The sequence below is a fragment of the Phodopus roborovskii genome, unplaced genomic scaffold (assembly GCF_943737965.1).
Source record: "Phodopus roborovskii unplaced genomic scaffold, PHOROB, whole genome shotgun sequence".
Taxonomy (NCBI): domain Eukaryota; kingdom Metazoa; phylum Chordata; class Mammalia; order Rodentia; family Cricetidae; genus Phodopus; species Phodopus roborovskii.
This window is the reverse complement of record NW_026126442.1, coordinates 3,721,062-3,733,803: the sequence shown is the minus strand read 5'-3', so window position 1 is coordinate 3,733,803 and position 12,742 is coordinate 3,721,062. Positions and strand designations below refer to the sequence as shown.

The 12,742-nt window shown below is 48.6% G+C and overlaps 1 protein-coding gene across 1 annotated transcript in view; it reads left to right on the top strand.

Moving 5' to 3' along the window:
- The window catches only part of Gabbr2 (gamma-aminobutyric acid type B receptor subunit 2), a 335,072-nt gene that overhangs the window by 251,331 nt on the left and 70,999 nt on the right, over window positions 1-12,742 (top strand). The window contains exon 9 of the mRNA XM_051187733.1: window positions 9,491-9,571. Coding sequence (XP_051043690.1) covers window positions 9,491-9,571 — 81 coding nt within the window. The remainder of the gene's footprint in view (window positions 1-9,490; window positions 9,572-12,742) is intronic.

Here is a 12,742-nt window from a genome sequence, read left to right as displayed (position 1 = left end):
AAACCCTTGGGTGTGCGTTTCTTCTGGAGGACTTTTTCTGACATAGCTGCTGTACCTACGAGAACATTTCGCAGTTCTGAATGTCTTTCCACTCCCCCATCTGTCAGTCCCCCAACCATATCAAAGCTGACAGTTTAATGGAAAACCCTCACAAGGTGCAACAACCACGCCAGTCCAGTGTGTCTCCTTAGCTCCTGTTTTATTACACCCTCCAGTCCCTCTCCCTGCCCCACCCCCACATACACTTTTTATTTACCACTTAATGTTCTGCAGGAACCAGTCCATTCGGTGAATTTTGCTGCTGTTACTGCTGCTAGAGTCAAGGTGGGGGCTCAGAAACCACCCCATCCATGCTCCATGTGTCATGAGCACACAGTTCAGACAGGGGTGGTATCCATACAGGGGAGCAGGGCTGGACACTCCTTGAGAGTTGCCTCTGTTTGACCCAGTGTGGTCAGTATGGTTGCGGTTAGCCTGCCCCTCTGGAGGGACCATTTGTAACAGCACTACTTGGCATCTTGACAAGAAATGAAGGTCTTTGCTCTGAGCAGACCCCACAGTCATTCCAGGGAAAGCCAGAATTAAAGTAAGCCCTTCAGATTCATTCCCACCAGTCCCACCCAGCTTCTGATAAGTCTGGAGAGGTGTTTCTCAGGCTCCCGCCTCCTAATGCAGTCGTGTAATTTACTCATTCATCTTCCCATGGCAGGTAATTGAAACGCATGTCAGCTCTCCAGCATGCACAAAAGGTGTCATCTTAGGCAAACGTAATTATTTTCCCATTTGTTAAGTCTTCTTCATTGGCTGAACAAAGTAAGCATCCTAGCAAACACGCTTGTTTTTTGAATGATCGCACCAAAATCCTTTTGTCACATTTCTAGCTCTCAAATTATATCACTCGCGCAGGGCATTTTGTAAAATATGGGTTACTTGAGCACAGCAGTGCATGCTGATTTTGTTGCCTTTTTCTTTTTCACACGTTTAAGTTTTGACATCAACTCTAAGCAACCATAGGTTGAGCATACCTGAATCCATAGAGCATACAACATAGCAAACAGTAAATCGGGGCCAGGTTTGTGATCCTGCCCAGAACAAGTCAAGCAGCATCCTTCTAGGAGCAGTGTATCTCCCCATGTGGGACCAGTAGTAGGTTCTGTTGCCTGGGAAGTTAATGCTTCCATCTCTGGGATCAACCCAGAGCCACAATAATGCATAAATACAAATACTCAGAATCCTTCACTTTGGATAAAAAATACCTCCAAAGAATGTTGACTTTTCACCCCAGAGGTCATAGCAGCTCCAGCCTCAGCTGCCCAGGTAGAAACCTACTCCCCATTTATGTTCCCATGTCCCCATACTATCTTCTCTCCCTTCCTTGCCCATTGGCCATGCCCCATCGCTATATCCTGGGATCTTTTCCACATAGCTTATGTGTATGCACCTTTCTCCAGTGGGCAATAAGCTCTGCACCCTAGACGGCAGGTGAAGCCATCCTGTAGAGACACACCTATACTGGCTGTGCCCAGTTCCAATTCTACCCATTTCCTGTTCATCCTCCACCCACTCTGCCTTCTCCTGAGCCCTATGTGGATGGAAATGAGTACTGGAGAAATAGTTTTTTCTTCCCCTTTAGGAGAAAAAAGATTTCCCTGTAACTGCCTCTTCTAAACAGCACTGGGAATGTGTAGCAGGGAGGAAGCCGAGCAGGGCATGATTAGGCCTTGTTTGGCGTTCCCATAGAAGGCCCAGCATCTGCTCCCAGCAGCCTGCCTTCATTAGGCCCATTTGTGAGACTGACGGATGGTGGCTTCCTTGAGATAGAAAGGACAGCTTCTGGGGCTGGTGTCAGCACACCTGATCTGAAGGAATGGGATATTGCAGGCTCTTTAATGTCATAATTGTCATTCATAATGCACCTCAAGCAGTAGAAGCCCCTCCTCTCCATGCACACCCTTAATTACCTCCTGGTCTTCTGGGTGCACAGGTGTGGATACAGCCTCCCCCTTCCCCAGTGTCTGTCTGGTGCTTTGCTGAACCGTGCAGGGGAACACCAAGCTGAATGAGATTTCTGACCTTCTGTGCACGTGTGCACACGCGCTCACACACACACCCGCTCCGTCCGTGGACTTCATAATCTCTCCGGTCAAATGTCAGCACCTATAAAGGCAGGAAGATGCTTCCTGGAACCTACTAAAAACCCTTGAGAACATGTTGGCCCCTATTGGAGACTTCTGAGGCTGGTTTCTGTTCCGTGTCCTTTCCTGTCTCGTGCCACACACCGCAGTGCGTGTGCGTGCGTGTGTGGTACCAACCACAGTCTGAAAGTCTGCCTCAGTGGGCTCAAACACTGGCTTAGGTGAGACCAGAGGGACAGAAGGACATTAGTGAAGGTGGACTTACTGGGACCAGGGTGTTTTTCCCAGCCTCCACCATCCTGGAGAAACCCCCTCAAGTAAGGGGGTCCCAGAAGATAGAAGGCATTGAGTGTCATAGAGTCACAGACTCTATACAAGGGACTCTGACTCTCCATGCCTCTGCTTGAGTACCTCCAGGGATGGGGAGCTCATCCCCATCATATGGTAATGTTATTGCTCCCAGGCAGTGTAGCGTAATCACTCGGAGATTTCATTTCAGAGTTTATTTTAAAAACTAGTGAAATAAAAGACGAGTGTGTCCCTTGCTTTGAAAGTGACTGAGTATTCAGTGACATGCTTATTGCCATGTGTCTGGCTAGGTGACAGGCATGACAACGCTGGTACCCTTCTCCCCTGGCCATTCTTCAGCAAGGACCAGAAGTGTAGTCTTAACTCCCACTCCTCACATGAGAGACCCCTGGCTTGTTTGTCCCCCTGCTCCCCTCACTTACCCCTCTCTCCCGCCATGGATGACCCCCCCTCATAGCTTAGTGAGAGTATTGCTTTTGTGTGTCTTGCCCAAATATGAATTGCCATGCTATGTGTGTGTATCTTGAATTTGCTCAGTGCCATGGGATTGTGCTGCTTTCTGGTTTCCCCCGTTTTTGTGGCTGCTACTGCTTTATCTTCAGCACTGTTTTTAAATATTCCTCTGACTCCTTGCTGGGAGTGCATCTAGGCTAGGACTTCTCCCTACTGTCTCCATGGATACCTCCATCCCACATCCACTCCCCAGTTACAAGCACCAGCTTATCTTAAACTTCGTATCCTCATGAATAATAATAAGGTCCTTATACACATCCCCTTATGGATCAACAGAGCTTCTGCAGGCTGTTGGGTTGGAAAGTGTGTGCACATTAAATGTGTGTACATCTGCCGGATTTCTCTTCCCAATGATGGCATTGCTCCCTGCCACTAGTGAGGGGTGCCTCCTTCCCTCTTCCTCCTCTCCCTCCCTCCCTACCCCTCTTCTCTTCCTCTTTCTCCCTCTCCCCCCCCACCACCACTCACAGTCTAAAGAATAAACTAAGTTATGCTATGGTCTTCAATGTCAGCTCCCTACCATGCTATGCCTCTAGGCCATTTGTTAGCTGACAGTTCTGACCCTCTGACCCTTATTAGCCCTAAGCTTCAAAAGTGTCTCCCAGTCCACCTCTGCTCTGTAAATTTCAGGTGCTTATGGAGCAGAATTTTGAAGTTTGGGTGTGTGTGCGCGCGCGTGCACACACACACAACACACACACACACCACACACCACATACACACCCTACACATACACCCATACACACACACAAAACACACAACACACACACAACACACACCCCACATACACACCCTACACATATACCACACACACACACAAACACACACACACTACACATACACAACACAATATACACACCCCACACCCCACATACACACCCTACACATACACCACACCACAACACACACACAGAGACACCCACACACACAACACACACAACACACAACAAACACACACAAAACACACACATACCATATACACAACACACACACAACACACACACAGCACACAACACACACACAAAAAAACACACAACACACATACACACACATACCACACACACAATACACACACACACAACACACACAAAACACACACACACACACACACACACACACCATTATAAGGTCCTCTGCATTTTCCAAGCCTTTTGATACTTGGGTCTTTTTTCTTTTGGCATTGCTTTGTTTCTGACACAATCTCCACAGCTCAGGCTATCGGGAACTCACTTTGCAGCCTGTCCTGCAGCCTGCTTCAAACATGATTCTTCTGGCTCCATATCCTAAATTCTGGATTACAGGGATTCACCACTCTAGCAGGCCAGTGATTTAACTTTAACACATATGTCTGCCTCCTTTAAACTAGAGACAAGAATGGACATTTGGGGACTGGGACAGAGACCATGTCACACAGAGCACAGGGGAACAGGATAGAGACCATGTCACATGGAGTACAGAGTCAGCCAGAGCAGAAGGCTAGTGACATTCTCACTCTCTTGTCTGAAGGGTGTGGCCCAGAGAGGAGACCACATCACTCCCTGATAAAGCCGTGGCCCAACTGCCTCCTGGGTGCTCTTTGGTCCACTGCCAGGGAATATTTTCAGACTGGACATTTTTCAGCATCTAAATTGTCATCAATAGCATCTATTTTCTCTAGGTGCCCAATTGCAAAATTTGAAGAAAAAAAAGATAATGATAATAATGTACCCTTTAAAGAGAGTGTAAGGAAAGACTAGGATTCTTCTATGGAAATGGGACTCTTTGTTTCATACTCTTTTAGCCTCTAAGAACTAGACATTGTCCACACGGAAAGTCCAGAGTGTTGCCCAGTGGCTCTCCACTCCATTTTTATGATGAGGTCAGCTTGGGAAGCTTTTGATATATACTACCCCAGGATCCACTTCCGAACCTCTGGGGTTCTATGATGAATGGGCTGGCGCCCAGGCATCTGAGTGTTCCAGAGCTCCAGGTCTCTAAGTTCCCACTAAGGCTGAAAACAACCAGAGCCACTCATTACAGCTGGAGAAAGAAAGAGGTGCCCAGAGAAGCGAAGGTCACACCAAGAGCTGATAGCAAACACAGCCGAGCATGGGGACAGGAAACCAGCCAGTGACAGCCATTGTATCGGCCCCTATCCCCACTGAGATAGTCTTCCTTCCAGGCTGTACACAGATAGTCTCATCTGTGAACTCTGGTTTATAAGGCCCAGTGTGGATCCATAGAATTACCACATGCTTTTAGGACAGAGGCCCAGGCTGAAAATCTGGAAGTACTGGGCCAGCGAGACAGCTCAAGGGGCAAAATCACTTGCCATTGCTGGACTGATGGCCTGAATTTGATCTCAAAAACCCATTATAGAAGGAAAGAACCAACTCCCAACAATTGTTCCCTTATCCTTACACACCTACACACTATAATAATAAATGAAAGACTTTTGCTTAGAAGGGCTGGCCACATGTCAGGCTAACACATAGCCAGTGCATGGAAAAACAGAAAGCTGCAGGCACCTTGTACATACCTGTAATCCTGGCTGCTAAGCAGGCAGAAGCAGTGGGACCACAATTCAAGACCAGCCTTGGCAACTTATAAATCCAAAGCCTGCCTATTTGATTTAGTGAGACCATGTCAAAAACAAAATAAACTTGGTTGGGGATGTGGAAGGAGGGAGCCACCATGAAAGTAGAAACATTGATTGCCGAAAGAGAACACTCGGAGTGTCTGAGGGCATTCTTTTCATGGATTAAATAACCACCATTTCCTGTTAGTTGAGCCAGCGGTGAGGCACTTGGTAAATGTTCTTCTGCTCATGAACCTCACAGCTACTCTGAAAGGTCAGCGATTATGACTTTTAAATGAAACATTTGCTTATTTATTTGCTGTCATTCTCGGGATCAAACCCAGAGTCTTATACAAGCCTACCAGTAGGCTGTATCTCCAACCCTTGGAGATCTTGTTTTTATTTTGTTGTTGTTGTGACAGACTCTCATTATGTAGCCCAGGCTGGTCCCACACTTGCAATTCCCCTGCCTCGGCCTCCTTAGTGCTGAGACAGCAAGCACACTACATCAGTGCATAATGTATGTTTTACATCTGTGTATCTCCAGCTCCCAGCGTAGAGCCTGGCACATTGCAGGATCATGACAAACTCAGAGACTTAGCATAACACTTCTGTGACATCAAAGATGTCCCAGGCTGCCAGAGTCAAGGGTGTGGGAGTAACTTTGACATCGCTGCCTATAGAAAATTATTGATGGTTTGAGCCCCTGAGCTGAGCAAATAATTACTCAATAAATAGAGACAGGATGATGGGCAGCCCTGCTCAGCATGGGCAAGAGAAGAGCCCCAAATCAGAACAGGGGAGCCCTGTCAGGTGCTCCTTGGGTGCTTCCCATGTGACTTCAGCCTTTCCTTCGCCTGTCTGAAGCCCATCTCTTCTCTCTGGACTGAAGAGTTAGATCATGATTTCCAAGGACTAAATGTAGAAACTTGCTAGCTGCTGGAGCCTCTGCATATCACCTCTTGGGAGAAATTAGGGTGATTATGATCTTCGTGGGAAGTTGAATATTATTTCATTCTCATGGACCGTGCATACAGCAGGTTGTGTGAGTCTGTAGGGCAGGCTGTGTGGCTGTGGTTTCCATGGGGTCCCTACAGTGTCATTTCCTAGGTCCTGAGGATTTGTTCCAACAGGGTTATGCACTGCCTCCCCATGCTGAATAAATAAACCAGGGCCTTCTCCTCCTATTGACTGGGGAGCCCATGGGGCTGAGGACTTCAAAAGTTGACAGCAGGGATGCTGGAGCCTCCCACAGAGTGTGCTAATATGACCCAGGTGACCCAAGCAAGCAGCAGCCACCTGCACAGCCACCCCCCTCCCCTATGACCTTTACACTCCTCTTTCCATGAAGTCTGGGAAGCAGGCGCAAGTGTGGCCTGGGAGAGTCTCCAGTCTGCCTCCTGCATGGCTACAAAGGATGAGCAAACTGTTCAGGGCTGAACCCAGGCTCTGTCTCCCTGAGGCCCCCTTGGGTTCACTTTATAAGCTCTGGGCACTTGGCTGGCTGGAGTCTGCAGCTTTGGGGACCCACCTGCACCTTGGTGGGTCTTAGAACAGTAGACATGTTTCTCTAGTGACCCATGGAGACAACCACTCTGTAGCCAGACACAGAGCTGTCACTCAGGGATCCCGTCAAGGTATCATAGTCAGGAAGAGCAAGAGCTGTGGACAGAAGTTTCTGTTCTGCCTGGTCCCGTAGCCATTCAGTCCCAAATAAACACACAGAGGCTTCTATTAATTATAAACTATTTGGCCAATGGCTCAGGCTTCTTATTTGCCAGCTCTCTCTTAATTACTAGCCCATTTCTATTAAACTATGTATTGTTACAAGGCTATGGCTTATCCCTAACGCTCCAGCATGTTACTCCTTCAGCAGCTACACGGCGTCTACCCCTCAACTCACTCTCTGTGTACCTCCTCCCAGCCTTCTCCTAGTCTGGTAGCCCTGCCTATACTTCCTGCCTGGCCATATCCTGCCTGGCCATTGGCTAAAACAGCTTTTTCATCAAACAATAAGATAAACATATATCCACAGCATACAGAAGGACATCCCTTATCAAAGAGCTATGAGAAAAGCCCACAGTTAGAACTGAACTCCATTCCTAGTGCCACTGGGGCCTTACACAAAGCCATGGCCAACTCAAGACTTAGTTTTTCTCCAAAGCCACAGAGAAACCCTGCCTTGAAAAAAACAAAACAAAAAGACTTAGTCTTATTGTCTGTGAAGTAGCACTAAGAGCCCCTTCACCATACACTGAAGGTACTGGACATAGAATATACAGGGAGGAGCCTACATCAAGCCACCGTTGGTCATTTTCTGTTGCTGTAACAAAATACCTGAGGCTGAGTATTTGCTAAAGAAAAGAGGCTTGCATAGCACACACTTCAGCAGGTACCCTTACATCAACTCACTCTCACAGGAAGAAACCATAACCCCTTCAGAAAAGAACGCCTCCAATGACCCAGATGTCTCCCATCAGGCCTCTTCTTAAAGAGCCCACCACCTCAACACTGCCACATGATTCCAGGACACAGAACTCTAGAGTTACACTCAAACCATATCAAACCACAACACCTACAGCAGGACTCTATAAATACCTGTAGCTCCTGTCTGCCTGCCTCCAACCTTACAAGGCCTGCTCTGCCCTGGGGGCTCCATTCTGTACTCCCTTACCCCTTCCGTACGACCCCACCTTCCACTACCTTCTACTTACTGGCATGTGCCAGGCATGAAACCCACAGCCCTAACTCTCTTGGTGGCAACGTGGCTGGTCAGCTCCATGGTCACATTGTCACTTCCCCTGGGTGCTAAGATACTTCCACTGGTGGCATTTGACTGCTCCTCCCCGGGCTCCTTTGTTCTCTGCCTGTTGCTAAAGTTTGGTACTCCCTAGTGGTGCACTTGGTCCCTCCATCTTGATGGGATTTCCCTGGGGTCTCATATCTGCATGCTAGGATGAGACTCCCCAACTTCCATGCCAATGACCCTGTCTCACCTTTGCCCTGGACGCCAGACCCATGGATGTCTTCATCTAGGTGATCCACTGGGCAGCTCAGCCTCAAGACATCCAATGTGTGACCCTTCCTGTATTCCCCTCTCATAAAATCGCATCTTAAGTCCCCCACCATCCACCCCAGAATCCTGGGAGACTAGCTTGTTTCCTCTCGTCTGCCATTTGTCTCATAGTGCATTGTGTTACTTGGGGAAAGTAAACCTTCTCCCTGCCACCTTCCTAAGCCAGTCATTACCATCTTTATCCTTGGCAATGGTCCATATAGGGAACTAAAGCCAGGAAATAGTAAGGAGGATGAAGGCATACAGAATGGACCAATGAGGTGGGAGAACACCCTGGACCAACATGCAGGGAAACGATAGCAGTGGGCACTGCTCAATATGGCTCACCAGAGCTGCGTGGCTTCTGAGCCATTTAAGTTCCACCTCAGGATGCACTCGAAGGATAGTCCCATCCAGCATGAAGGCACAGGTCCCCAATACCTACAGCTGATGGAATGAATGCCTACAGTGCTGTGAGATCCTCACATACTAGGGATTTCAGGAGATGGTGTGTACAGCCCAGAGGAAGCAGAATAAAGTTCAGAGGATCTGGGGCTGACACCAAGGAAATGGTCTGTCTGTGCCCTCTGTCTCCTGCCTTGTCCTGGGTCAGAGGATGACATAATCCATGCTGTCCCAACTAAAGCCAGCCCAGTGAGGAAAGTCACAGGGGAGAGTTCTGATCACTGAGAAGGAGGAAGGAGTGATCAGGCATTGCCAGTTCTAGAGGAAATGGGCTCCCCATCCTTGAGGCATGCAGCAGAATAGACACCCTGCTGAGGGTCCAGCCTGGAACAGTTACAGGCTTTGTGATCCTAACTGGTGTAGGTGTTAGGAGAAGGGAGATCTGCATGCAGCCAGGGTCCGTGAGAGCCCCGACACAAGCCTGGCTGACTGGCCACTGTCTCTTGTTCTCCACAGACAGCAGAGAGGTGAAGGTGGGAGAATACAACGCAGTGGCTGACACACTGGAGATCATCAACGACACCATCAGGTTCCAGGGTAAGGCTTGTGGGCTTCCTGAAGGGCACCACACATGGAAGATGCTCAGAGTCTTTGGCTTTGTGAAGTCAAGAGAGCATCCTTGACACAACTGCTCACTCACTGAGCGCAGATTCTCACTCACTCTGTGGGGTCCAGCTTCTGGGGGCAAACCTGTGGAATCTGGGAGCTAATAGTTCCCTTCCCTTTGCTTCTGGTCTTTTATCTTTTGTTTCTGCCTCTCCTATGACAACCATTGCTTTACATCAAAAGGGACCATGAGCCCCTTTCTGGGTCCTGTTTCTCTCTAAATCCCTGTTGTCAGCCAGGATCTGGCATGTTGGAAGCTTGATGATAGTTAATGAAAAATATAAAACATCAAGCGGATGTCTGGGTAAATGGATACACAGATGTATGGGTGAGTGGGTGGGTAAATGGATGAGTGGATGTATAAGGATGAAATGTGTGGGCTAGTGGATAAGTGGATGGATGGATGGATAAATGGATAGGTTGGTGAATGGTGAGTGAGTATGTAAGTAGATAGGACAGATAAAAGCCTGGAAATTAGTTGGATGGGTGTGTAGATGGGAGGGTGGATGGATATATATGGATAAATGGATGGATGCATGAATACATGAATAACTGGATGCATAGATGGATACATGGGTGAATGTAATATGCATGCATAGGTATATGAATAGCTGCGTGTGTGCATATATAAATGCAGATATGGATGAATAATTGCTGACTGCATATTTGGAGGAGTGCATAGAAGCATGGAAGGATGCATGGATAGGTAGATTGATGGACAATCTAGTCTCTGGATAGCAGTGGAGGAAACTGGAAGTCTGTGGCACCCAGACACTTTTTACATAGATCATATTATGTTATCGGGAATTTTTCTGTGCCTGGAGTTGCTTATTAAACCCAAGACCACCAGGCAGAACTCATTCATGGTGCCTTTGGTTGGACATGGTCCTGCCTGTCTGTGCACTGGATCTATAGACCTCAACTTCTAGAACATTGCAGAGATTCATTTAGTGTCTACTTGTGTCCCCTGAGTGTGTCCTCCATTATCGGCCATCCTTTCCAACCCACCTGAAGGAGCCAATACCAGGCACACAGTGGCATGCTATAGTTCACACACCCACTGAACACTGATGGGTGTGTCCTTTTGTACATTTCACAAAACAGCTCAGGTCAGGCATAGTGGTGCACACGCCTTTAATCCCAGCACGTGGGAGATAGAGGCAGGTGGATCTCTGTGAGTTCAAGGTCAGCCTGGTCTACAGAATGAGTTCTAGGACACCCTGTGGGGGGGGGGGGAAGAAAAGAGCTCAGATGTCACCCCAAATTCACACAGCCTGTGAAGGACACAGCCTGTCCTAACCTCCAGAGTCCTGATGTCCCTAAGAGACTTGGACTGAGAAGAGGGAGGATTTGGAATAAGGATTCTGGGTATTGTGCTCCTGGTAGGGTACTGGCCCTGCATGCAGGAGGCCCAGGCTCTATCCCCAGCACTGAAAAAGAGGACAAGTACAAAATAAAGAAAAGACATAACCTAACAGCACACTGCGTTTTCTCTGTGATCCCAATGTTCCGAACAGGGTTTTGCTCTGTGCTGTGGCCCTCAGACCTCCATGAAGAGGCCCTCTCTGTAGTTCTCCATCTCCTCTCAGAAATCTGCCTGGCCAAACTGCTTCAGATCTCCAGTGTTGGAACACCTCAGTGCCTGTCCCCGTGTTGTGTCCCGGACAGGCTTCCTTCTCATCTGGTGACAGCCAGCCACTCTTCTCACTCTCCAGCAGATGCCTCCCACTCCCACTCTAGAGAGCATCTCCTGACTCTGTTCCGTGCTGGGTACTCAGGCTATCCTATGCCTGAGACTAGCCCACCCCTGGGCTGTATCCACACCCAGTCCTGCCATCAAGCCACAAAACACCTAGAAGACTGTTCATCCCACCACCCATAAGAGCGATGGGTGAGCCAAGTGAGAAGGGTCTAACATTTATATCTCATTTATAGTGTGTAGATAAGCTGAGTGTCCATACATTAAAGCTCCATCTGTTCACCTCTCTTGTCTCTACACCATCCTGCAGCCAGCACTTGGAAGTTGGTGTGGCCTCACACTGCCCTGTTCTTTCCCCAAGGCTGTATGCACGCTCTCCACCCCCGAGGACAGACTGTATCTTGCTCATTATGTACCCTTAATGTCCTGCATCAGGCCTGACTGGTGGGAGGTGGTTATCAACGGTGGATGCATGAGCGAGGGATGAATGAAAATAAAATTCAGGGCTGCTTCTAGCACATGTGTTCTGCATCCCCATCTTGCTCTCATGATCCTGGCAGAAATGCACTTGGTGGAGGTGCCATTCGGTAGAGAGGGGAGATAGAGTGAGGTGGTTGTGTGTGGAGAGATGGTGTTGAAAGCGATGGTGACGTTGTAGCTAAGCGATGGGCCCAAACTCCCTAGTAACCATACCTTCATTGACCCAAACCTCGGGGCCTTGAGAGGGGCTTGTTTCTGGCCAAGAGCCCTGAGGTCTGCCCTTGAGTTTGGGAGCAGGAAGACCTCTGAGCCAGCCTCAGCACATTTTGGTGGGGGGAGTAAGGAAGAAGTTTCTGGGTATGAAGCTCTCGCTTCTGGAAGTGAAAAAATGCTGTTCATCTATCTGTCTGCCTTGTGCCTCCCCTCTCTCTCTCTCTCCCTCTCTCTCTCTCTCTCCATGAAGAAGCTTTTCCTTAACACTCTGGACAGTGCCTATATCCATTAGAGCCCACAGGTGTCCACATTGATTTCTTTAAATACATTTGAACTTGCAAGCACAGGTTTCCATCCCAGGTGAGGGGGCTTGTTCTCTACCCCACTGCGGCACTGCCACAGGGTCACCAGCATCCCTGACAGGGCTCCAGCTTTGGCATCTAACAGATGCACTTCTCTCCACTGGAGAGAAAGGTTCGTAATTCCACATCAGACGCCTAACCTGAGATAGCACATGAGAGAAGACGGTTTTCAGGAAGCCAGGGCCAGGGGGCTCCTGCCCCCTCATCCCAGACCAACCCATACAAGGTAACCCAAGAGAGCAAACGGGCATCCATGTGGGACAGTGCATTTGTTCCAAGCCTCTCTGTGCCCACCCCCTGAGGTCCTGGTGCCCTTGAAGAATGAGCCAAGCAGCTTGGCAGGCACAG